At 37.2% G+C, this 26,452-nt stretch overlaps 1 protein-coding gene across 2 annotated transcripts in view; it reads left to right on the top strand.

The window, feature by feature from the left end:
* Positions 1-26,452, top strand: part of ARAP2 (ArfGAP with RhoGAP domain, ankyrin repeat and PH domain 2) — a 209,265-nt gene that overhangs the window by 34,856 nt on the left and 147,957 nt on the right. For both annotated transcript variants that reach the window (XM_074276137.1, XM_074276136.1), the window contains exons 4-7: positions 6,396-6,451; positions 9,580-9,656; positions 15,504-15,595; positions 18,671-19,024. In XM_074276137.1, coding sequence (XP_074132238.1) covers positions 6,396-6,451; positions 9,580-9,656; positions 15,504-15,595; positions 18,671-19,024 — 579 coding nt within the window. The remainder of the gene's footprint in view (positions 1-6,395; positions 6,452-9,579; positions 9,657-15,503; positions 15,596-18,670; positions 19,025-26,452) is intronic.

Below are 26,452 nucleotides of genomic sequence, written 5' to 3'. Positions count from 1 at the left end.
AAGCTTAAATCAGAATTCTGATTCTCTGAGCCCATGGCCAGCAGTCCATTCCACTGTATCATATTTTACAACTAAAGCATTGTCAGCAGTTTGATGATCTTTTTTTTTCTTTTCTTTTGCTTGTTTATACTCAGGAAGTGCTTGTTTGTCACTATTCCCAGAACATGATGGTGCTGAGACTTCATGTTACCTATGAATTATAGATTTTAAATTCTTGATCTAATACTCATTGCTTTTGTTCCTAGTCAGATGGCTTTGGGGCGCCGGCTAGATTCACGCGTGTGGGGTTATATACTTGGGCACTAATGTTGAGATCTCTGTTGAGGTCAGCATTACAGCTTGTGATTTTCTCTTGAAATTGGATTGTGAACTGTACCCATGATGAGAGAAGAGACTTTCGCTGACAGATGTACTGTCATGTTTTGTGGTATCTGTAATTCATTTTCTATAATGTGACCGTTGTAATTAGAGATAACAGATCACTGAGAAAATATTGGGTGGATTTCAAAATGTTTCATTTAGACATCAGTGACTAAAAATATTTTGATGAGATTTATTATCCTGGTAAGTCATTATATCAACTGGTCCTCAAATTTTTTTCAAGTGCTGTATACTTGTCACTATAATAGGAATTAGGGATTACAAAACAAAAGGTAGTCTAATGGAGCTTATATCCTCTTAACCTTTGTCATGGAGGTGATACTATGATGGGCAAGTGAATTGGATTGAAGTACAAGGTCACCTGCCTCAGTTTCCCCTCTAGAGCCATTTGGGTTCAGCGACCAGACTGGAGATGGCTCCAATGCAGTGGAAGAAGTTGGCCCACACAATGCCCAATTGGTGATTAAGGCTAGGTAAGAAATGAGACAGAGAATGGATTCTTTCTGCTGGGAAACAATCTGGGAGGGAAGAGCAGACCCTCAGAGTCTGGCCAAAACAGAAACAACTGCAATTTACATTCACTCTGAGCCAATCAGGGCCCAAACCATGGGCCAAGGCCCTGTCGTTGGCCAATCAATGAGAGCTAGAGTAATTTGAGTTTACGGCATGGTCCTAACCCATAAACCCCAAGATATCTTGCAAGATTTCAGTGATCGAAATTTGTATTCTTTTGGGCACAACCCCCCGGAAGTAAGGGCATCTTTATAGGAACTTGCTGAAATCCTATGAATGAAGCTGCAGTTGCTACAGCTGGTAGCCCTGCTTTAGTTAAAGTTGGAATATATTCATTAATTTACCTTTGTTGTTCAGTTTTTTCAGTCATGCCCAACAATTTGTAACACTGTTGGGGGTTTTCTTGGCAGAGATATTAGAGTGCTTTTCCATTTTCTTTTCCAGCTCATTTTATAGATAAGGAAACTGAGGCAGACAGAATTAAGTGACTTGCCCAGAATCACACAGCTAGGAAGTATCTGGACCGGATTTGAAATCAGGAAGTTAAATCTTCTACACTTTAAGTCTGGTGCTTTATTCACTGTGCCACTTAGTTGTTTTATGTATTAATTTATATCTTGTATGTTTTCATTTTATTATTTTATTGTGTATATTTATGTGTGTATATATATATATATATATATATATATATATATAAATATATTTTATTACATTTTATTTTTCCATAAATTACCATATATACATTACCCGAATATATTGTTTACTGGCTGCAATATACTCTTTACACCTTACACAAATTAGCAAAGTGCCTGGTATTACCACAGTAGAAATCAGATATTTATAGAATGTTAAGCTTGGGCGGGATTAGAAATAATCTAATCCAATTCCCCCATTTCCCAGATGAAGTAAGTAATTTAGGGTTAGCTAGGAATCTGTAGATGCTAGTTAGTACTATAGCCTTGACAAGAACCAGTCTGAATTTTTACTGGGATACAATTCCCTTTCCATTTCAAAATGTTTTGAGTTATCAGTAGTCCCCAAGTTAGAGTTAAACAGCTTCCCACTGTATCCTAAGTAGGAAATCAGAAACGTTACGCTCCCCCTTAATCTCGTCACACACCAGAACGCCCCGTTCTTTGGCCAGGTAAGAGTTTATTGTATTATTTTGGTACTTCATTTCTTTCATGATTTTGCGACCTCTTCTTTGTGGCTGTATTCCTGCCATATTGTCCATCCCAATCACTCTGTTTCTCCTTTTTGGTGGTATTCTCAGGCCAGTCTTTTTGTGGTTTCCCCAGAGTATTTCCAGTGCTCCGGAGGCCAGTATTGTCGATTTCCTGGACTGTTTTAAGCAAACCAATTTGTCCTTGTGGATAGGGAGAATTTTGTCTTTGCTGTTTTTACTATCTTTAATTTATGCCTTCATTTATTGCTATGGCAAGCCTTTCTTGAATGCTGTCAGAATACATAGGAGGGAGCATATTTACCTGCATTAGTGCTGGGGAAGCTTCTGATTTCTACCTCTCTTTTTAAAAGTGATCACTGGAAGGTGGATGGTCACACATACAGATACAGGTTCCAACTGGGCCCGGGATAGGCCACCCCTATTCTCAAGAGGTCTGTAAATCTTAACTGCTGGCTAACACTCCTGGAGCCCATCAGTCCCACTTTCCCCACAATGTTTTATGCTTTGTGAAATTCTCCACTCCGGGCTTTTCAGCCCGTCACCCTTCTAAGCTGTTCCTACCTTTTTATCAGTACCTACCCTTAATATCATTGAATCTATCCCAACCAAAAGGGGCCCCAGAGGCAAATTTAGAACTATAAAGTAGGCCAGTTCCGGGGTGTTAATTGGATGGCATGAAATAGTTACAGGGCTTATCAGCATAGGTATTTTTGTGTAAGGGAAAGAATACTGGATTTGGATTCTGGGGACTGGGTTTGGAATTCTGCCACTAGCTATTTAACCTTGGAAAAAAATACTTTAATCTTTCTTTGCCTATCTCTTTAAGTGCTTTTCCTTAGTTTTAGTATCCCTAAGATGAAGGTAATACTGGTGCTCCTTACTTCTGAGAGCTGTTTGTGAGAATTAAGTGGGATAAAAAGCTTTGTAAAACTGTAAAATGTTATTAAATATTAGCCATCATCATTAACTTTAAAGGGTCCCACTACGGTATTGGGGAAATCAAGGGAGGGTGGAGAAATACCTTCTGAGAGCTGCCTCTACCATTTAAGTGTTTCTAGGTCTTCTGGTTAAGAGCATAGTTTTTTTCTCATGGATCTGTTGTTCTTTGGGTAAATAACTAACTTCCTGTCAGTATCTATTTATTTTATAACAACTGGGACAGTCTAGCTGAGTCCAGGTCCTTCAACTCGTTTAACTCTCTCTCTCTACGATTCTATAAATAACAGAATTCTAAAAATTTACCATGAAGAGCCTTCTGTTTTCCAATTGACAAATCTTAAAATTTTGGGGAAAAAATAGCACTGGGAGGAGGGGGGAATGCAGCACAAATAAATACTGCTATTGTTGGGAAATTTTTTTTGTGTGTGTAGTTGAATGGTACTGGGAGTTTTGTGGTATATTAGCCTCCCAGTGGGGACACTTCCTGGGCGCTCAGATCAGAAGCTGACCCCTAATTTATGGAGCACAGAGGAGTTATGTGACCTGGACGGGGTTACACAGCCAGTGTATGACGGGAAGGATTTGAAATCAGATCCCTGGAGTCTGTGATTGGCTCTGTATTCACTTTGAAATGATACATTTTTACATGTTTGAATTTTCAGGCAATTTTGAAGTGTGTATTTAGGTTATAGAGACCATGGGCCTTGACAGTCTATTAGTGAGCTCACGTACGCTTATTTATGTAAGTGTGTCAAAAACTCAGGAGCACACAGATACCATTAGAGTCACTTGCTTGGAATCGATGGTAAGATCTAGGGTAATCTGAAGACCTAAGTGTGGAAGTCGTTTTCCCACAGGTGAGAGCTAAGTGGGACTGCAGTAGCCAGTCTGCCAAAATTAAGGAACTTCAAACCAACCATTGCACAAAAGAAATATTGTTCCTTCCCACGAGGGCCACATAACTTAGATATAAAATGCCCCTGCCTCTTCCCCACATACCCCACAGTAGAATAGTTCTACATGGCAACATAACATGAATTAAAAACCAAGAAAGGTAGTGCGTGAGTTCTATGGGAGCTTGGAATAGGGAGTAAAAGAGCAAATGGTCTAAAACAGGGGTTCTCAAATATGGCCTGTGGGCCAGATGCGGCCCACCCGGTTATGGCAAATGGGCTGAGGGGCGGAGACAGAGTGTAAGCTTTTGTTTTTACTCTAGTCCGGCCCTTCCACAGTCTGAGGGACAGTGAACTGGCCCCCTGTTTAAAAAGTTTGAGGACCACTGGACTAGAACAGTGGTTAGTTATAATTCAGGTAAGAGACTAATAAGAGGTAGATGAGGATGTGGCTAGTATGATTATAGGAAATATAAGAGGCCTTACATAGCATCGAAGAGAGGAATTGGATATTACTCAAAGAGTTAAGGAGAACTTATGTGGTTAACTGCTGAGCAAAGTTAATTCATAATCATTAAAAAGTTCATATTTTCTTATGTGACAGAGCTGAAAGGTATCACTGACATATTAGGTGATATTGTTGGGATCCTAATTTATATTATAATATATACATATATATGTAAAATATTATATAATATTATACATATTATATAATATTACATATATTTTATATATATACATATATATGTATATATATAAAATATATGTAATATTATATAATATGTATAATATATATATATATATATATATATATATATATATATATATATATATATATATAATAAGATAATAAAAGGTCATTGGCCTTATCTAATAAGATGAAGTTAAAGCAGGGATTAAAAAAATAAGTCTGTTATGATTGTTGATTTCATAGGTGCAAGACTGGGGGAGCTGTGGCTATGTAGCATTTTATATTAAAAAAAGACCTGGCGGGTTTAAGTGCAGTGCAAGCTGGAGACTAATCAGGTAGAGTGAGATCTCATCTCCTTCAGCTCGTGTGCTCTTAGGCTGCTTTAAGACATGTATAATTTCTAGCAGTAAGTAGGTGATAGCTACCAGTTTATTTGATGTTTATCCACACACATATTGTGGTCTTCTTACCTTACCGTGTTCTGGATACATGCTCTGCTCACAGTGACCAGCCTTGAGTCTGTATTTTTGCACGTGTAAGAATGAATTGAGGGAATGGGGAAAGGATGGGGCCATGGACAGGATGGATTCAATTTCCTCCTCCCCCAGGTCAGCAGTAGGAAGGATGTGTGGAAGTTGTGAAGAGGCAGACTCAGACTGGCCTGAGAAAAGAAAATGATGCTCCACAGTCTAGGTGGTGCTCATGAAGCATTGGGCTTCCTCCAGGTAGAGGCAGGTTAACGTGGCATTGGAGATGCCTTCTGTAGGTTTTTTACATTGTTCCGGATGACTGCGGAGACTCCTTTTACCTCTAAAATAATGTGATTCCCTCATTTATAGTAAGTGGGGGACAGTGCCAGCCAGCCAGTTAGTGAAAGGACTGAATTAGTGAACATTTTTCTAGGCATGTAGTTTGAAATACTCTCATGTGCTAACCAAGCAGGTCGTAGCCTTCCAAGGCCTTCTTGATTTTAGAAGAAAAATGACAATGTAGTTAGCATACAGTTTATATTAAATGTAAAGGAGCAGTTACATCATATGCCCTGGAACTGAGTAGGGATCCCAAGACCTAAAACTGGGTTCTCTCTGCAGTTCTGGATTGAGCAATTCATTTAACTTATGTGAACCACACTGGTTTCCTCATCGTAAAATGAACTTAATCATATTCATCTTATCTACCTGAGAGTGTTATAAGGATCCACTGAGGTAATGCATAAGTGATTACTGTGTAAATTCTAAGCCTCTATTCCAGTTCCAGGCCTTTAATGACAGTTGTATATTGCTAATGAGTTTACAAAGTTTATAAGAAGGGATTTCCCAGTGTCTGCCGAAGCATCTTTTAAAAAATGTTTTTCAATAATGGATACGAGTCAGTTTCATTCGTAGCATCGGAAGTTTTAGTATATGGTTTCTCAAAAAAAAAAAGCATCATTTCTCCAAAAAAAATAATTTGAGCTGATTTACTGGTGTCGAAAATAATTCTCATAATTGAATGTGCATGTGAACTTGGGTAAGTAATTTAATAAGTCATTTAAGCTCATTGTTTTTCAATTTCCTCGTCTTTGATCATTCATGATTTTTAAGATACCTTTCCAGTTCTCCAGAGTATATTAAGCATGTTGTGATATAAGGTAAAAAAAAAAAAAAACAAAAACCAAAAAATATAGAAAATCTCTAGTGTTAATTTCAGCTGTTTACCTTTGCCACTGTAATTGCCATTCCCAAGGGAATATAAAACTAATCCCTGGCTGTCCTGAAATTAATTTGTAACCAACTCTCTCCTTTGTTTGAAGCTATGCCCGAGAGAGGAGAATTGGGATCTCCAATGGAAAGACATTCACCATGCAAAGTGAGTGGATTCTTTTAAATCAAGTCACTGATTTTTTTCCCCCAATGTTTTTTCACTGATTGTTTCAAATGTGAGTGGAATCCGAATGTTCAAGCCACCTGTTTCATGAGCCAGCGGAAAAGGAAATGACATAACTAATTGTCTGTTTATACTCCATGCTCGGGGACTTTTAAAGCGAGGGAATAAAATACAGCAAAGCCTGCTTGGAAACCTTGAACAGTGAATACATGTTTATAGAGAAAACTTGGGTCCTTCTCCAGCCACAAATGAAAGCATTTTGTTGGATTAGGGCTGCTGCTGGCAGTTTGCCTGTGCATGGTAAACAGGAAATACTTGAGAGGGATGTCCCAGCAAATTGTTCTTTGACCAACAACCTTTCTTCCTTCATGCTGAAAGTTCAGATGCTTTTTTTCCTTCATAAAAGATGGCAATACCTTAAGATCAAATAGCACTTTGGGGAGTGGAAGGAAGGGGGAAGGAGGGACAAAATCGCCCATGTCAGAAAACTAAAAAGATGCGGGCTGTAGCTTTTTTCTAACAGCCTTTCTCTGGGAAAGTTGAATATTTTATGTATAGGAAGATCAGGTCTAGAAGTTATTGGGGGTCTGAATAATCAGATGTGTAATGGTCAGTTTTGTAGGGGAACATTTCACGTTTCTGCATCGGCAGAGCTTTCCACTGAAGTTTTACTCCAGTGCCTTATCATGGGAGGGTCGGCCCTCCTTGTAATGGAGCACAAATGCTGGCAGATTGTTACCAGATGGAAGGAAGGGCTTTGAGAAGAGAACCCGATGGAGCGGCTGTCATCTTAGGGCCCACTGGATTGTTAGGGGCTCATCAGCAGAATGATGGTCACAAAGTCAGCTTTTCTGGGATCTTCTCTGTTTCTGTTATGCAGGGCTTTATGTATGTAGGAATGGCCAGGAAGTTGGATAAAGGGAATGGCCAGGAGGTTGGATAAAAGGCAGAAAAAATAGGGAACCTAATTAAAGTGGCATAGGACTAGGGTTAGGAGCAATGAGCACAGAACCCTTGAATCTTGATATGAGGCATCTCTAAATTCCTGACCTAGTTGAGCAGTGATTTTTGTTAAAAAAAACAAAACAAAAAAGCTTAGGTCTCTGTTGATGCCATTAATCTGATTAGAAGTCAAAATACCCAATATAGGCAAATCAAAGAAACATTCCACATTGATTTATTATTTGTGGGGTTGAATATGTTTATAGTAAAACCCCAGATTACTAGAGAATGAGGTTAATTTTCAAAGGGATGACTCAGAATTGTCATTATGAGTCTAAGTTATTGGTGTTTATAGTTTTGGGAAGAAAATAACAATTATTTACCCATTTCTAGTCATTTAGATTCTATACATGTAAGTTTTAATTTTATTTCCTTGCAGGCAAATCTCCTGATAGATATTGATGGTAGGGCTTACTTTTACAGCAAATCAGAGAAACATTCCTCATTGATTTATTATTCTTGGGGTTGAATATGGTTATAGTAAAACCCCAAATTACTAGAGAATGAGGTTAATTTTCAAAGGGATGACTCAGAATTGTCATTATGAGTCTAAGTTATTGGTGTATATAGTTTTGGGAAGACAATAACAATTATTTACCCATTTCTAGTCATTCAGATTCTATACATATAAGTTTTAATTTTATTTCCTTGCAAGCAAATCTCCTGATAGATATTGATGGTAGGGCTTACTTTTATAGAAAGAGGAAGTTAGGAAGGGAGAATTTATTCAGCCGAAGGTTGCAGAAACTTCCCTTGCTAACTTAAACATAATTTTAAAGGGGTCACCCACATATGAACCCAAGCCACCCAAAGTAAATGGGACAAGATGATTTTGGTTAATCAAAAACTTAGTTAATATGGAAGAAGTACCAAGTGGAGATAGTATTTGAAACAATAGTTTTTCTAGAAGTTTGTTCATTATATCAAACAAAATTATTAGGATAAATGACCATGAATATAATCTTGGCCCAACTGTTTTAAAATTTGAAGTTTGATTATGAAAATACCTGCTTTCTCATGGTTCTAACTTTTTTTAATCCTAAAGCTTTGAAGAAACTACAGTTTTCTTCTGCTTCCCAAAGGTTGGCCTGAAATCTTTGAAATATTAGCTTACTTGAGAAAAAAATAAAGTTGCCCTCTGGGCAGAATTGGGGCACTTATTACAGCAGAAAAGAGCATACATTAAATATTTACTGAATTACTACCATTTTCTTATTTTTTAAGTTAAATTGTATTTTCTAATGAACAAAAATCAGTTTGTTTGTTTTTTTCTTTTCTACTCCACTCTCACCATTGAGGAAAAAGTTTTTTTAAAAAAAATAAATATATATAGTAAAGCAAACAAATTCCCATATGTCTCATTCTCTGTTGGAATCTAGTTCTTACTATTTTCAGGGCATGATGCCAACTTCTATGAGAGGAGGCTAAGGCAGTCTTTATTCACATATAGTGTAATATAATTGTAAATAGCTAATTTTCTGTGTGTCAGGTATTTGTGCTAAGTGCATTGAGATTATCTCATTTGACCACAATAACCCTATGAGATATGATATTACTGTTCACAATCTACAAAATAAGGAAACTGAGGCAAATGGTATTTTATGGCAAGAGTGATGGGAACAAACGTGCAGAAAGTGAGGAAGGGATGTTTGGGTGGAACGAGCAGAGAACGATTTGGGAAAGCAAGATGTACCCAACAGCCTTTAATGATGATTCACTGCTTAGCAGGTCTGTAATTTTATTGGTATAATTGCCTTCAGCATGAGTGAAGATCTCATTAAGCAGTTATGGTCATTGAGCAATGGTGACAAAAGCTCCCCATCCTGTGGGCATCTCCCACCTTGAGAACCTGGGTGGGCTTTGAAAGGTACACATGTACTTAGTTTCCAGTTCCAATTCTTACCTTACATTGGCAAGCCTTTGAGAACCGAGGGCCACTTTCATACTATGATAAAGAATTGGAGAAGGTCATTGGTAAAAGTCATTTTTATTTTTGGGGGGGTGGAGTAAAATAATTTTTAACATGAAAATAAATCAGCCCTGGTAGTATTGTGAAAGTGCTTTAATTAAAAAAAATAATCTCTGTATTCTTTTTTTCTCTCCTCAAGAGTCACTTGAAGAACAATCATCTTTGATCTTTCCACATGGGGATACTTTTTTTTTTAAGAGTACAGAAAACTCCAAGGTGAGTTGGTTTAATGTAAATATCTTTTTTTCTGTATGTATTTCCACCTCCTTTTCTATATGTCTGTGCCGCCAGAAATATATGTTCACAAAGTAAAAAAAGAAGACATTTAAAAATATTCATTCATATTAAATATTAATATTATTTATTAAAACAAGCATTTTAATATTTATTTTCAGTGACTTCTTGAAGCAAGGAACATTTTACCTTCCTCAGATGACAGTTAAAGAGTCTATCATGAAAGGCCTTTCATTTCACTTTTTCTATTATTCATTATTCATGCATCACTATTATTTTAGTATTTCAGAAAGTATGTCAATGCATTGCAAGCTTTTCTGTATAGTACTCACTTATGAATTGTTATTTAATTTCAAATTAATGATTACATAATCTATTTGTAACTATTTTAAGCTCTAAATTATTCAGATTTTCTTGTATTGAGGTCTTTTGCTTTGACTGTTGAAATGAGATCAAGTGAGAGAAGTATTATACACAGTGCTTGATGCCTAATGCTATATAAATGTTAATTTTAAGTTTTTGTTATGTCTTTTGTAGCACACTTGTTCTTTAATACCTGTGGAAGATAAGTTTTTTTTTTTTTAATAAATTGAATATGTTATATACATCTTTTCTAAGATATTAGGGACATGTAGCAAGAATTGTTTAAATGATATTTGCAGATTAATTATGGGTTTTATTTATGCTAGTCATTGTAGTCTCTATCACTGTTATGGGCCAGAACTCTTGTACTTGAAACAAGGATTATTACAAAGTGTTGTCAGTGGAATTGATAAGATAATAGTTATCTAGGTTAGCATGGTGCTTAATAGTTCTCTAGTTCAGTACATGTACTTAGTACTTCATATAGTTCCACTGATTCACACCTATGATCATGTAATTAGAATAGAGCATATAAGCTGGGACAAATTGAGCCAGAGACATTCCATCTTCATCAGCCTCCTGGCTGGCCTGTCCTTCTGCTCCCCCCACTGAGACCAAGGCCCATCGGAAAGGCTCCAAGAAAGCTGCCCAGCCCTAGGCAAGGAAACTAGACTGTGAAGGAGACAGTAAAGGATTTGGACTTTAACATCTGGTTATTCTTGTGGTGATTAATCTGCTGAAACGAAGGCTGCTCCAAGACCTCCTGAAAAGCAAATGAGAACACTATATATCACCAAGATATGCCTGAGTGTATTAGGTGAACAATAGTTCTATGTATTTTTTTACCCTTGTCTTCCTCTTCTAAAGAAGAAGCATGGTATTGATCCCAGAATTTGGAAGACCTCAGAGATCTATATTATTGCTAGTATAGTTTATACATAGTGGCTAAATGACCCGGGGCAAGCCCCTTAACCATGTAGTGTTAAGATTATTAGTCCTAGAGAAAGCTTCATTCTGAGTTGGTAGAGAGAATTTTCTTACACAGGAATTTTCCATACCAGTGAAATCACAGGTCTGGGCCCTGACTCAATTCTGTAGTAACAGAGTGCCATGAATATAGCAGATATTTATTAAAATGAGTTGATTGGCTCATTGAGAATTGAAATCTTAGTATCTAAGATGGAATTCATTTCCATGTATTTATATGAATTTAGAATAAAAGCTAATTTGTGGTTTTCATGAAAACATTAAGTGATATAAAATACTTTGAAAATTCACCTAATATTTTAATTCCTCTTAGATAGTTTTTGAGGATTGGTCAAGTGATTGTCATTAAAAATAATTTTTTTTTCTCCAAACTTAAAGGCAAAATCTAAGAATAGTTTTAATTACCAAGACTTCTATCTTGTCAGATATGTTAGATAAAATGAAAAGATAAATTTCCTTATTTTTAAGGTTGAGTCACTATGCAAATATCTTCTGATATCCTAAAGCAATATAACCTATCTACTAGGGTAGATAAATATTAAATAAAACATTTCCAAATACTAAGCACTACTGGTGCTTGATGATTTTATTTAGGATTTTTTGGAGTCATCACTAAGATTTTTATTTCATTTCTAAGTCTCTTTGACTAGGGACTTGCAATATTTTTCCATGTATATAAATAGTCCTTGGGGCTCTTCACCTTTGGAACTCATTATTAGTGAATATTGTAGATCTTTCACAAATAATTTACAAATAATTCCAAATAAGTTAGATAATAATAGCTTTAGGGTTGTATTTAAGTTTTGTAGGGCCTTGAGAAAATAAAAGGCAACCATTTTTAACTATTTACATCAAGTAACTGGAAATAATGAACATACATATGCCGATCTCCAAAGGCATTGACTATGTTTGAGAACAGCATACAGTGAAATATGTAGTTCTACAATATGGAGAAAAATATTAATAATGTCACATTTAAGGTGATCTGTTAGTAAGGTATTAAAGTTTTAAGGAAAAATTGTTGGCTTTTTGGTGGCAGTAGTTTGGCCAGTCTGGACAATTACATTTCTATGACATAAGTAATTCAAGCTAATTTCTGGTATTGAATAAATGAATTAAAACATGTTTATTACATGACTACTATTTGCAAAGAATTTGCTAGCCTCTGGAAATACATATACAAAAGTGAGAAAATCCTGCCTTTGAGAGCCTTATGATCTTATGGGTAAGCTTGACAGGAGAGTGCTATGTGCCAGATGTGCTAAGTGCTTTGGGATTCCTTAGTGTTTTGAATTAATGTCAGCAAGGCTTCAAGTTTGGGTTTAACCTGAAGGTGGTCATGATTTTGCTAAACTGTTAACAAAAATCTTTTTCTAGATCTTGAAATTGGAAATGGCTACCCACTGTATTCCACCTAAAGCAGCTGTTTTCAACAAAACATTCTAGAACAGTATGGTAGATGGAGTGCTGTCGCAAAAAATACCTGCCATTTGATTTCCTTTAGATAGCAAAATACTATCGCCTTCTTCTAAATGATCCTTGTTTAATTCTCAAAAATATATAATATTCTTTGTCAGAGAAAGAGGGAAGAAAAATGGCTTACAAAATGTAAAGTATTTTTAATTAAGGAAGATTCTTTTTCTCATCACCATAAGCTAGTAAAATAAAAAAGCACTTTTAGAAAGAGTGATATTTATTGAGATAGAAGAATGAAGTCCAATATATCAACAAACTACTTGTAAAGAAGACTACTTAGTTCTAAAAGAACTTATCAGGAATAGAATGGGATGCTGGTTTCTTATTGGAACAAGGTGAGACACCCATAGATCATTCAACAGCTAACAAAAGGCAGGCCATGCCCTCAGTCATAACAAGAGAAGGATGGAATTGGCCACGCCTGATGTGATTCTGCTGAGTGGAGTTACCAGCAATGATGGGAAATAAAATGATGGGGTTGTATGATCAGGAGAAGAATTACATAAAGTTCCAGCACATCCAGCATATCCAGGTGGATACTGAAAATAATCCAGGGCTAAAGTTAGGCAAAGAAAGCAAGGGGGTTGACCACCTTTTCCAGAGTCATGCAGACCAGAATGACTTCCTCGATGGCTGCTTTATACTTGGGTACATCAGGAAGTATTGTCTGTATGTCTAAATCTTTACGTCTCTGAGCCAACCAAGACTTAAGGATAGTCTTGGTACCTTTTAAGGTAAAATTAATCTAACTTTAGTAGATACAGCGGTTAGGATGCTCCTACCATAAGTGCTTTGAGAGAATTCTCCTGGTTAGATGACCACATCTCAGGTAGAATGGGGATTATTATTTATGTGTGCATTTGGTTAAATAGATCTGAGGATCCTTAAAACTATTTCTCATATTTTATTTAGCATTTGATGATTGCTGCTCATTTTTAACACAGACTTTTTTTTTTTTTCTTTTTAAAGTGATAGGCTAATTTAAACAAGTGAGAAGATAAAATCAGGGATGAAATCTGATAAAAATTAATTGCCTTCAGATTTTTCACAGCATGAAATTTTTATGAAAGTTAGGGGAATTTTATTAGAAAGTACAACCTTTTGGGAAATATATTAAAAGGCCTTTGTAGTACTTGTTTACATAAATGTCTACTTAAGCACACTAACTTTCCAGTTTCTCATCTTCCACGATATATTCTTTCTCTTCATCTCAACCACACACTCAGGGCTAATCACAGACATGACCTCTCGGTCTGCAGAAGTTGTTCTGCTTCTGCAATTTAGAAAGCTGAAAACACTTCTTTCTGGTTATAACCTTTAAATATCCTCCCTCAATTCAGTAACCTCTGGTCCTTCCATGCTGAAATATTTTCCAGGCTGTCACACTTTCTGTCTTTAGACTTTTTCCTTCCTAATCTCTGACCTTTAATAAACTAGATCAACTCCATGTAATACTTTCAACCCTCTTGCTTTCTTTGCCTAACTTTAGCCCTGCATTATTTTCAGTATCCACCTGGATATGCTGGAACTTTATGTAATTCTTCTCCTGTTCACACAACCCCATCAAGTTATTTCCCATCATTGCTGATAAGTCATAGCCTTCTCCTTTCCAAGCCAAGGCCAGTCCCCTCTACGTGTAACCTTGATCCCCACCCCCTCCCATGTTCTCCTGCGTATTGTCCCCATAATCATCCCGTTTCTTTTCTCCTACATTCCTGCAGATGTCTCCCTGCCAGAAAAAACATCATCCATAAGTAATATTCTGTTATTCTGCCCTTTGCCAGCCATACTCCTAAAAAATAAAGATTGTCTCTATTTTCTTTCCTTTTATTTCCCAACCATTTGTTATTGGCAGATTCATCACTTCCTTGAAAGAGGCCCACCAACGTCACAGGTCATACCCTAGTCATCAACTGGAATGCCTTTTTCTCAAACCTTCTCACTGTGGAACTCTAGCATTCGGCATGGCGGACCATCCATCCCTCCTTGGATTTTTTTTCTCTTCCCACCTTTATCATTTCTCTCTCTCAGTTTCATTTGCTGGACTCATATCACATTCATCAGTGTGTGTGCCAGGGCTGGGTCCTGAGACTGCTTCTTTGCAGATACTTTTTTTTTTTTTTTTGGCTGAGGCAATTGGGGTTAAGTGAAGTGCCCAGGGTCACACAGCTAGGAATGTTAAGGGTCTGAGACCAGATTTGAACTCAGGTTCTCCTGACGTCAGGGCTGGTACTCTATTCATTGCACCACCTAGCTGCCCCACAGATAGTCTCTTTGTGATCATCTAAGCTCACCTTTGTCTGCTAGTGGCTCTGAGATCTGTATACCCATCTCCAGTCTCTCTCCTATGAGCCTATCCTGACTCATCCGAAGCCTACGGAACACGTTAGGCCGGATCGCCCGGGAGCATCTCAGTTCAGGCCTGTCCAAAACGAGCTCAGCATCCTTCTCTCTGGGCCACGCCTCTTCCACCCCTGGGCTTCTGCCAAGGGCTCCACCATTTTCGTGGTCCATATGTCTCTCCCACCTGCACTCAAAAATAAGTTGAGAACAGGAATGATACTGTGGTCTTTGCATTTCTAGCTTCTGGCACAATTTATTTTTCTTTCTCTCTTCCTCCTTCCCTTCCTTTTTTATTTATATTTTTTCTCAATTACTTGCAAAAACAATTTTTCAAAGTTGTTTTCTATAATTTTTGAGTTCTAAATTTCCTCTTTTCCTTCTCCCCTTCTTGAGAAAACAAGCATTTTGATATAGATTATACATATGAGGTCACGCAAAACATATTTCCATATTACCCTGGCACAATTTCTGACTCATAATTGGCACTTCATAAATGCTTGATTGATTGATAGTATGATAAGTAATTTGATGTAAAAGTCAATAGTCAAGTATAAGTAAGACTTGAAAATCGTGTATGATAGTGTAACTATACCCCTATTTAATATTCAACAATAGCAACAAAAAAAACCTTTTACTTTTGTCTGTGTGTGTCTCTTACAGAAGAAATCCTTGAAGAATGAATTTTGGAATGTTGAAGAAAAACTTAAAAAGGAAGCCGGTCCTGAAAGGATTTCATTTTTTGGACAATCAAGGTACTCAATCAGCACTGGACAGAATCCTTTATTTTATTTATTTTTTTATTATAGCTTTTTATTGACAAAACATATGCATGGGTAATTTTTCAACATTGACCCTTGCAAAAACTTCTGTTCCAACTTTTCTTCTCCTTCCCTCCAACTCCTCACCTAGATGGCAGGTAATCCCATACAGTTAAATATCATATATGTATACATATTTATATAGTTCTCTTGTTGCACAAGAGAAATCGGATTTAGAAAGAAGGTAAAAATAACCTGAGAAGAAATACAAAAATGCAAGCAAACAACAACAGAAAGAGTGTAAATGCTATGCTGTGGTCCACACTAATTTCCCAGTGTTCTTTCGCTGGATGTAGCCAGTTCTATTCATCACTGATCAATTGGAACTGATTTGGATCCTCACATTGTTGAAGAGAACTAATTCCATCAGAATTGATCCTCATGTAGTATTGTTGTTGATGTGTATAATGATCTTCTTGTTCTGCTCACTTCACTTAGCATCAGTTCATGTAAGTCTCTCCAAACATTTCTAGAATCATCCTGTTGCTCATTTCTTACAGAACAATAATATTCCATAACATTTATATACAACCATTCTCCAATTGATGGGCATCTATTCAATTTCCAGTTTCTGGCCACTACAAAATGGGCTGCCACAAACATTTTTGCATATGGGTTCCTCTCCCTTCTTTAATATCTCTTTGGAATATAAACCCAATAGCAACACTGCTGGATCAAAGGGTATCCTTTATTTTTTTAAAAAAAGTGAAATAACTCTGATAGGATGTTTTGAACTTCATTGTTTCATTTAGATTGCTGATTTGAATTCCTGGGGTTGTATCTTTCACATCTAAAATTTTGGATGTCTTCTTTTTAATATCCAAGTTATTAAAAATCACCAAATATCATAAGGATTTTTGTGGGATGACCTATTGTAGTTTCCACTTTGGAGTATTGCTGTACTTGTAAAGGGAAGTCTTGTGAACTCTAGTTTTTGTGACAATGATGGCGCATTATAATTGGGAACTTCATTTTCAGTATATACATGGTGTAGTGGAAAGAGAGCCAGGTCAGGACTTGAGAGGTTGTAGTCCCAGCTTTACCATTATGACTATGTGGCTTCTCTTTTGGGCTCTAGATTTCCTCTCTGTCAGATGGGGATAATAATACATGCAATACCTCTGAGGAGGTTAGATTGGATGCCTCTGAGATTTTATGATTACCAAAGTCAACAAAGCCCCAATTGGGGCTACAGTTCTCCCTGAATTTGGCCAGTTTATCGTGCTTATCTAGATTTTAATTTTTTGTCTTGAATTATTGAGCTTGATTTTCCACTGAAACTTGATACAGCAGAGCTCTGTGTTCAATGATAGTTGTGAAAAAAGCTTGATGGAGGTGCAAAAACAATTCTAAATATAGCCATTCTTGGTGTGAATATATGCCATGTAATCATAAAGCAGGACAGTCCCTCTTCTGCCTGTGGGACATTGGGTAATTCATTTAGTATCTCAGAGCTCTTGGTTCTGATATTCTGAACTCTAGGGAAGATATTATGGCCTTAAGTTACAGAGAAAGCACCTACCTGCATTGGTAAAGGAATTTTCCTCTTCCGGGAGATCCCTCTACCTGTGAAACCACAAATTTAATCTCTATTCCTAACATAATGTTAGGTTTATGTATCCTTTTTACCTTAAAGAGCTCTATGCCTTTTTACTCATTATTTTACTTTATAGAGCAGTAAGTGTGGTGAAAAATCTTTATTTCCAATTGTTAAATAAGAAAATTGAAAGTGACACAGTGACTGCTCTAGTCAGTAATACAGTCAGTGGGGGGAATATAGGACTGGGACATCTGGTGCTCATAACACATGCCATGCGCTTTCTATCACATGTTGGAGTAGCTCATAATTAATTATATTAATATAATATGTGTATATGTATTAATTTTATATTAATAATGTCTTACATTTCTAAAATGCTTTTTGGTTACAAAACATTTAACATGTATTTCTATTAATTTTCTAGCAACATTGGATTAAATTGTCCAAATACTCTGCAAAATTGCTGGTGATCATTTACTTATTTTAATTCCATTAGTAAAATTAGAGTATATCTCCTAAATACATGATAGAAACATTCATTGCACTGCATTTTCATAGAGAAATGTGTATTGTGGAGAGGCCTGATCAGTTTAACACTTATTTATTGATTTTCTACTCTGTAGTGAAATAGATGTTCTATCTTGGGAAGAGAACTGGTACTAGGAGTCAGAACTTATTGGTCTTCGTGGTTGAAGTCCTTTTTCCAGCACTTGCTGCATGACTGTCACAAATCGGGAGTCTGTTTTCTCATTTGTAGAATAAAGATGAAAGCTGCTACAGATAATTTACTGGATTGTCATGAGCACTGAATGAGACAAAATTATAAATCATTTTCTAATGGTGAAATGTTATGTAAAAATAAGATATTAAGGGAATCAGCATATAGAATAGTAGAGAAAACATTAGAATCAGTATAAATTGAACTATATGACATGGAATTGTTTTTAGTCACATAATTGTGGATAAATCACAAACTTTAGTGGCTTCTGTTTCCATGTCCGTAAAATAGTGCTAAAATAAAATACATTGTCAATCTCTGTCTTTTTGTCTCTGTCTCTGTCTGTATCTCTCTCTCCCTCTCTCTCTCTCTCTCTCTCTCTCTCTCTCTCTCTCTCCAGTTTATGCAAACTTTAAGTACTATACAATTGTTATATTGTCAGATATCATTGTTCATATAAGAAATTTTAGTAGGTTTTTGTTGTAGTTATGTGACTCAACTGCACCCATGGAATAGGTCAAGAACTCCATTGATGTGGGTTAGTGAGACACCTTTTCCAAAGTTCTTTTAAAAAATGCAAAATGAAGCACACACCAGAGGATTAAAGTTAGCCTGTCAAGGTCCTTTCCGGCTTGTGCTTGTATGACCCATTGTCCATAAAGAATTTTAGAGAAATTTGTTAATTTTACGAGGTGATTGTTACTTTCTAATGATCTGATACTTTCCCAACTTCATCCCTCCTTTCATTTAGCATCTATGATAACAGAATAAAAGCCTGTGAAGACAAAGTAGAAGATATTTGGATTCCTCGAGAAGACAAAGTTGCTGTTCCATTAGATTCGGCTTCGGAGTCAGAATATTCCACGGTGGAAGAATGTTTTAATAGCTTAAGAAGAGGAAGTTCCAGGGCATCCAAGTCCAGGGCTCAGAAAGGGAGTTTGGACTCAGCCGCTAACAGGCACAGTTATCCCCAAAGTTCCATCAGTAGTGGTTTTACTGATCAAACAACTTCGACCTCCAACTCCATATCACCTTATGCATGCTATTATGGATCATCAGCAAAAAAGGTCAAATCGGGATGGTTGGATAAGCAGTCTCCTCAAGGGTATGTATCTACTATTTCTTGTATTGAGTTGACATTTCCATATAGAATAGCATTCATTTCTTCATAAAGCTATAGAGATCATTTCTTTGTGGAAATTTATTTTGATGGGGAAATTAGAATATTAAACACTTCTTTATATTTTAGAATTATTAAACTTGGCTATAAATGCTGAATTTTTTCCCCCTGATGTTTATTGACTATATCATACTTATTCATTTACTCTTGGGATAGGAAAGAATTATATAATATTGAGACCTTTTTTATTTTTAATGTAGATTAGTCCTATGGCCAAGAAAATTAACTTCTTTCGAAAATTGTCATTGTAAGTTGACCTAATCTATCCAACATTGGCTTCCAGAGAATTTCTGAGTAAATTGATTTCTATGCCACATAAAGATTAATTTATAATACTGAAAATCATTTCTGTAAGAAAAGATATTTAAAGCACAATTAGTACTTGGGATACTAATGTAAGAAGTTTTCTTAGGCTTTGTTACTTAATTAGACTACACCCATGTCTAACTAGTTTAGTGACTTTTTAGAATGTGTGACTGGTCTAGACTGTGCCCTTTTTGTGATAGAATATTTCTTGTTCTCTTAAATTATTTTATTTGTTTCATTTATAATGAGTCCCATTTACTGACAAATGAAATAATTTATGTGATTAGGAAATATAAAACTTGAAATTTAAAAAGTTATTGTTAGTTGTGAAATGTCTTACCTTTTAAGATAGTCTGTTTCATGACTCTATATATATTATATATAAAATCTCCAAGTACAGATTAAAAAACCATCAGTCAGTCGTCTTGTCGAGGGTGCTGTGTGAGGTGGAAAGCTGTTAGCTTAATGGTGGCTAAAGTCCCTGTTACTCTCAAAATCCCATACTGATATTCTCATCAATATCTTTTTTTTTCCCCTGGAGAAAAGAAGCGTATATAAAACATTATGTGATTTACTTAATGGCATATTTAAAGTGATAAAATCAAATCATATTTAGGGTTTTTTTGGTTGTTGTTAATTGGTTTCTGTATACTTGGTGATGAGGTTATTGTATTTGCAAATAATTTTTATATACTCTTCAGCCAAATCATTTTAAATTAAATTATGCTAATGCTAAATATATAAGTTTGTGAACATTATTTTGCAAGACATTAATAAAGTGAAACAATGCACTTTCTAATCCCAAATTATTTCTTTTTGCTATTAGCATGTAGTATTTAGTAATGTTCTAGAAGTCTTTTGTAACATTGAAAACATTCCCCAAAGAACTGACTCAGGTGCAGATTCCATTTCTACTGTGACTTCCTGTTTGGAAAGTCTTTACTTTAAGGCAGCTAGCTGGTGAAGTGGATAGAGCATCAGTCTTGATGTCAGGAGGACCCAAGTTCAAATTTGACCTCAGACACTTATACTTCCTTCCTGTGTGACCCTGAGCAAGTCACTTACCCTCAATTGTCCCAGCCAAAAAAAAAAAAAAAAAAAAAAAAAAGGAAAAAGAAAAGAAGAAAGTCTTTACTTAGACTTAAGAATGGATTGCATATCTACCATCTGAAGACCAATCTAGCTAAATTTGGAGAGGTTTCTCACTTGGCCCTACGGTGATGGAAAATTCAATTATAGCAACTTTTAAAGGTCATCTCGTAATTGATGGTGGTGGTTGTGACCTGACCGGGTAGAAGGACTACCCACAATGATGAAGTCACAGACCATTGAAATATTGCAATAATCTTGTAGCCAGCCTTGAGCTGAAGCCACATGTCCTAATTCTTAAAACATCCAAATCATTTCATGTGAATTGAAAAACTTAAACGAGGTTAAATATCAAGACTTTGTTGTATTAAATTCAACAAATATTTATAGTGCCCCCAACTCAGTGTGTTCCTACATCTTTTTTGTTCTTTCACTTTAGTACACCTTCAAAAAGAAGATAGTGTAAATGTGGGGTGGGGAATGCTTGCTAGTGAGGAAATTACCTATTGCCTTGCCTTTATTTCTTCATTAGCTATGTCATATTTTATTCTGTGAGTGTTTTCTTTTTGAATTTGCTTTTGAATTTACTTTGCTTGCTTTAGTCTGGGAGTGCTGGAGGAGTCGTAAATGAGCCATACATAGCTTCTCCATTTGTGTAGGTAGTAGACACCAGGGCTTTTGAGTGCTTTTCTTGCCAAAGCATAATTTAGAATTGTAGAATATTCATCCTGGAAGAGGTTTAGGGGTCTGCTAGTCCAACTTCTCATTTGATGATTGAGAAAACCAAAGCTTTGAGAGGGCAGCTTAACACTCCCTGTTGGAGCCACAATTGAGATCTTCAGCTTCTTTTTCTAAATCCAGTCTCTGACTGTTCTGTTATATTACACTGTAGTGACTCTGGTTATGTCAGACTGCGTGGTGGACTGAATTGGACAGATCTTCCAGAGAAAGGCCTTCATAGGTCTCTTTAAGACCTGTTTGAAGATAATAAAAGGTTATTGAGTGCACAAGAGTACTTCCAAAAGCACAGGCTGTGTATGGCCTAAAAAACATGTTCATGTCCTAAAAAATAAACACTGAGACATTCCAGTCACTAAATTGAGTTATCATTGTTTGGGGTGGGATGGTTAAAGAGAGATAAGGGGCTGATAGAGAAATCCTCTTCCTGTAGCTCTCAAAAATTAATGAGGCAGTTAAGGGCTTGACCAGTTAGCAGGAGGACCAGGAGAACTGAGGCATGAAAACCCAGGGAGAGGGAATGTGTCTGAAGAAAAGGTCAAGAAGATTGAGAAAGGGCCTTTGGATCTGGCAGTTAACATCTAAACACCTAGATATTTCTCATAGTTGTCTGATAACATCTCCCCGGCCACCTTTTGTACTTGGTTGCACAGATTGGGTTGAGCTGTTGGAACATTTTACGTTATCATGGGGGGCTCTCCAGGAAAGAGCATCAGAGTTGTTGCTTCTCAAATGATGTACCCTTGACTCAGTTTCTCTAAGTGTTAAATCGCTCAGAATTCACACTTGCAAACATTTGCTCGTTCACAGGCCTCTCATCTCCTGCAGGATTTAAATATTCAGTGTCTTGCAGTTCCTTGCACCAGTGATTAATCCTTTGACCTTTCTGGGTGCTGGTACACACACACACACACACACACACACACACACACACACACACACACACACACACACAATTTGAAAATCACTGGCTTAACCAAGGGCAGAAGAGAGTCTAGACTGGAACTGCAGCTTGGTCAAGTCAAGCAGAATGTTTGGAAACGGAGAATGCAGGAACCCTAAGAAATGGCAGAGCCCAGCAGATTACCAAGAGTCGGTGGGTGTGGGGGACCCAGCCGGTCAGACACTGAAGTGGGCTTAGAGCAGGCAGATCCTTAGCCTGGCAGCTCTTGCTGAGCAGCCTGGGTCAGCCATTGCCTCATCCAGCCCCAGGTCTTTTCCCAGCTGGAGCAGAAACCAGTGACTGGTTTCCTAGGGTGTGGAGTCCCTGAGGCTCAAAGGTTGCTGCTGTGTCCCAGCTTGCCACACCTGAGAGAGTCTAAGCTAGGGGAGCACTGGGAGTGGGCTGTCTGGAGAGCCAGCCCAGGGAGCTCAGCTTGGGAGCACCTGCCAGGAGTCAGGGGAGACTGCAGGCCTAGGGGTTTCCCAGCTGGGAGGGGGGGTTAGAGGTGAAGCTGGGCGGACTCCTGCGCCCTTTCCTCACCTGGGCTCCCTCTGTCTGCTGGATTGCCCAAAGGTCACCTGCTCAGCCCTGCTGCACAGGGTGGGACCGGATCAGAGTGTCAATCAGACCTGTTTAGCTGACATAAAACACAAAATATCTGTCTGAAATGGTGCATAGTAATTGTTTGAGGAAATGGTACAAAGGGCTAAATCTTCCCAGACTTTCTCCTGTCTCTGTCTTTGTCTGTGTCTGTCTCTCTTCTGTCTTTGTCTTCCTCTTTCTTTTCTCTCTTCTGTTTTTTACTTTCTCTTTCTTACCCTCCCTGTCTTTGCCTCTCCTCTCCCTCTCCCTCCCTCCCTCCCTCCCTCTCTCCCTCCCTCCCTTCCTCCTTCTCTCTCTCTCTCTCTCTCTCTCTCTCTCTCTCTCTCTCTCTCTCTCTCTCTCTCTCTCTCTCTCTCTCTCTCTCTCTCTCTCTGTCTCTCTCTGTCCCTCTCTGTTTCTGTGTCTTTCTCTCCTTTCTCCTTTCTCTTCCCTTTCTCCTCTTTCTCTCTCCCCTTTCCTCCTCCTTCTCTCTCTGTTTCTCTATCTCTCTCTACTTCCTCCTCCTTCCTCCCTACCTCCCCTTCTTTTTGCTCCTCCTCCTCCTTCCCTCTCCTTTTCTCTCTTTCTTTCTCTCTCCCCTCTCCTCCTTTTCCATCCTTTTCTTCTCTTCTTCCTTTCCCTTCTCTGTCCACTCTTTCCCTGGCACTTTCATTGGCTGAGTAGAGCCATATGCCAGAGTTTAGGTCAGGCCTGGGAGAAACTTAATTGCTTTCAGCATATTTGAAAAGAGTTACTCTCCTGATATTATAATATGCCTTAAGCACAATGTTACCAGGAGAACCATTGCACTTGTTTTCTTTTGGGCAGGGAGTTAAATCACTTTGGGGAGATGCAGGGATATTTTAAGAATTTTTTAAAAAAATGAAGAAAGGCATAGGGGTGACTAGAAGTGGCTATTTAAGTTAGGAAAAAAAAATTCAAAACAAACACCCCACTCCATTTCCTAAGAGGCTAGAGGCCTTAAAGCAAAGGCTAGGTGGCCATTGATAAAGAATTTACTAGAGGGCATTCTTCAGGTGTAAGATGAATTAGCTAGCCTTGTGCTTCATTCCAAGCCTGAGATTCTGTGATATTCTGCATTGTATATTTAAACATTCTGAAACAACCACCACAAAAACAATAGTTAAGTTCTGACATTAAAAAAGTCTTTAAGAAGGAGGATGGGACATAAATATAGTTAACTATAATATGAGTAGGAAGAGATCATGGGGGGACTACCAGTTTAAAAGCATAGATTTGCAAAGGGAAGACTCACTTAATCTATGTTTTTGAAACAGTGAAAGAGAGCATCAAGATAAAGATGGCCCTTAGGCTGACTCTTGTAAAAAAGGAAGAATCCAGTTTGAGTAGAAAACAGAATCCATCCTTAGGAATAGTATAAAATAATGCTAGGAAAGAAGGTTGGAATCAGATTGTAGAATGTCTAGAAAAATAAGGCTAATTGTCATTCTGCTGCAAAAGATTTCCATGAAAGAAGGTGACTTTTTTTAGGATGAGGATTATGGGTAGCTGTGGTGTGGAGGAGTGTCTGCACAGACTCTGGAGGCTGGACAGTGCTTGGAAATAAACTTATTATTGTGATTAAAATGCACCTGAACCAGAGGCCTTGCAAACAGAATGGAGATGAAGTAATGAAGGTGAAATATGGCCAGGTTGTAATCTACAAGTCACTACAGCTTATTGGTGTTTGGGGATGTCTTTGAAGGTGTTTGAAGGATCTCAAAGATTCAAAAGTGACTGAGTTTTCAAATGTGGTTGATGGGGAGAATGGTAGTTCCATGAAGAGAATCAGGGATGTTTGGCGAGAGTATTTGCTTTGTTATGGTTATGTCCGACTTTTAAGTGAAGATGTCTATTTCAGATACTTGGAAATGTGGGACTTGAGGGCAGCGGAGAGTGGTTAGAATTATATATTTCCAAGATGTTTTGTAAAACCCATGTCTTGTGAGACAATGAAATTACCAAGAGAATGCCCATAGAGGAGAAAAAACAGTTAATAATAATGAAACAATTATGCCAGGAGGCAGCTAGGTGCCGCAGTGGATAGAGCACCAGCCTTGAATTCAGGAGGACCTGAGTTCAAATCCGATCTCAGACCCTTAACATTTCCTAGCTGTGTGACCCTGGGCAAGTCACTTAACCCCAGCCTCAGAGAAAAAAAAAAAAAAAGAACCATTTATGCTAAGCACTGTGCTAAATGGTTTGCAATTATTAACTCATTTGATACAACAATTCTGTAGACATTTATATTTAGGGGGCAAGAGATGGAAGAGGAATCCATGAAGAAATGAAATAAGAAATAAGAAAAGCATTTTTTATGTGCAGGCCACTTTAAGTTCTACATGTACAACTCCCATCCTCCAGGGAGACGGAGACCACAGGAGGGAATTTTGGTCTAAAGAGTAATAAAAATGAGTAGAGCCACGAGGAAGTAGATTTACATAGCCCTTAAAGAGGTTGAGAAAGTGTCAGGGAACCACAAAATAGTGTCATACAGGCTATGGGAGGAGGAAGAATTGAAAAAAAAAATTGTTGAGTGCAAAATGCTACCAGAAAGCAGCATTTGGCAGTGGGTGACCTTCAATGGAATGATTTCAATAGAAGGAGTGGGTGGGATTGAAAGCTAAATAATAGAGTAGGAATGATTGATAGCTGGCATTTAGCTAGCACTTTAAAGTCATTTTTAATGCATTTTCTTGTTGGAAATTCTTAACAATTCTGGAGATTAGTACTACTGGCATTAGTGCTGCTCTACAGGTGAGAAAAGTAGGGCTGAGAGAAGCTAGTGATTTGCTTGGGGATACATACCTAATGAATATGTGACATTTAAAAAGTTTGAAAGAGTTTCTGGGTAATTAACAATAACTAATAAAAGGGGTCAGAGACACTCTTGAAGGCCAAAGACCCTTTGTGGAACCCACTCAAATGCTTATATATCGTGGATGGGGAGTGGGTGTTGGGGGTGAAAGATATGACTCTGGTTAATTAGTATAAGGAAAGGTGGGCCTATTTTAAGAAGGGGACAGGACTGATCATTTCATTTACTTCCAAATCACCCCCAGCCTAGGGCAATGGAATTACAGAGTTTTTCCTCACCTAAATCTGAGTGGGTCTTCCCCAGTGGGCTCAGTCTGAACAACATAGTTAATCCAGTCTCATTTATCCAGATGGTTTGGCCTAGTGGAGAATAAAATTTCAGAAAGGAAAAAAAAAAATCTTGTTTCTCCAATATTAACAATTAGTTATTTAATAATCATTTCTCTCAAGTTAATTTAATAATCATTTCTCCACACACGCAAAAGTTTGATAGGTTAAAAAAGAAATTGTTTTATCTTGTTAAATTAAGCATATAGGGAAAATAAAGCATACCTCTTCACACCGAATTCCTAGTTGTTGCTTATTTTTAAAATGTTGGAAATTGATGTTCTTGGTCTTACAGTAATTGACTTCTGAATTGCATTAAGTAAGTTAGAATTGAATTATAGAGTATTTTGTTTTAGGAAAGGGTTTATTATATTAAGATATGCATATTTAAGACTGGGAATATTGACACAAAGTACTACAGCCTTTTTTTTATGAAAGCAGTTAAAAATTCATACCATCTGCCCTTCAAGAACTCTTGAGAATAGTCTATGGAATCACTTTGAATGATAATACACAGTATTTATAAATTA

The sequence above is a fragment of the Sminthopsis crassicaudata genome, chromosome 6, assembly GCF_048593235.1.
Source record: "Sminthopsis crassicaudata isolate SCR6 chromosome 6, ASM4859323v1, whole genome shotgun sequence".
NCBI classification, from domain to species: domain Eukaryota; kingdom Metazoa; phylum Chordata; class Mammalia; order Dasyuromorphia; family Dasyuridae; genus Sminthopsis; species Sminthopsis crassicaudata.
This window is presented reverse-complemented; position numbering and strand designations above follow the sequence as displayed.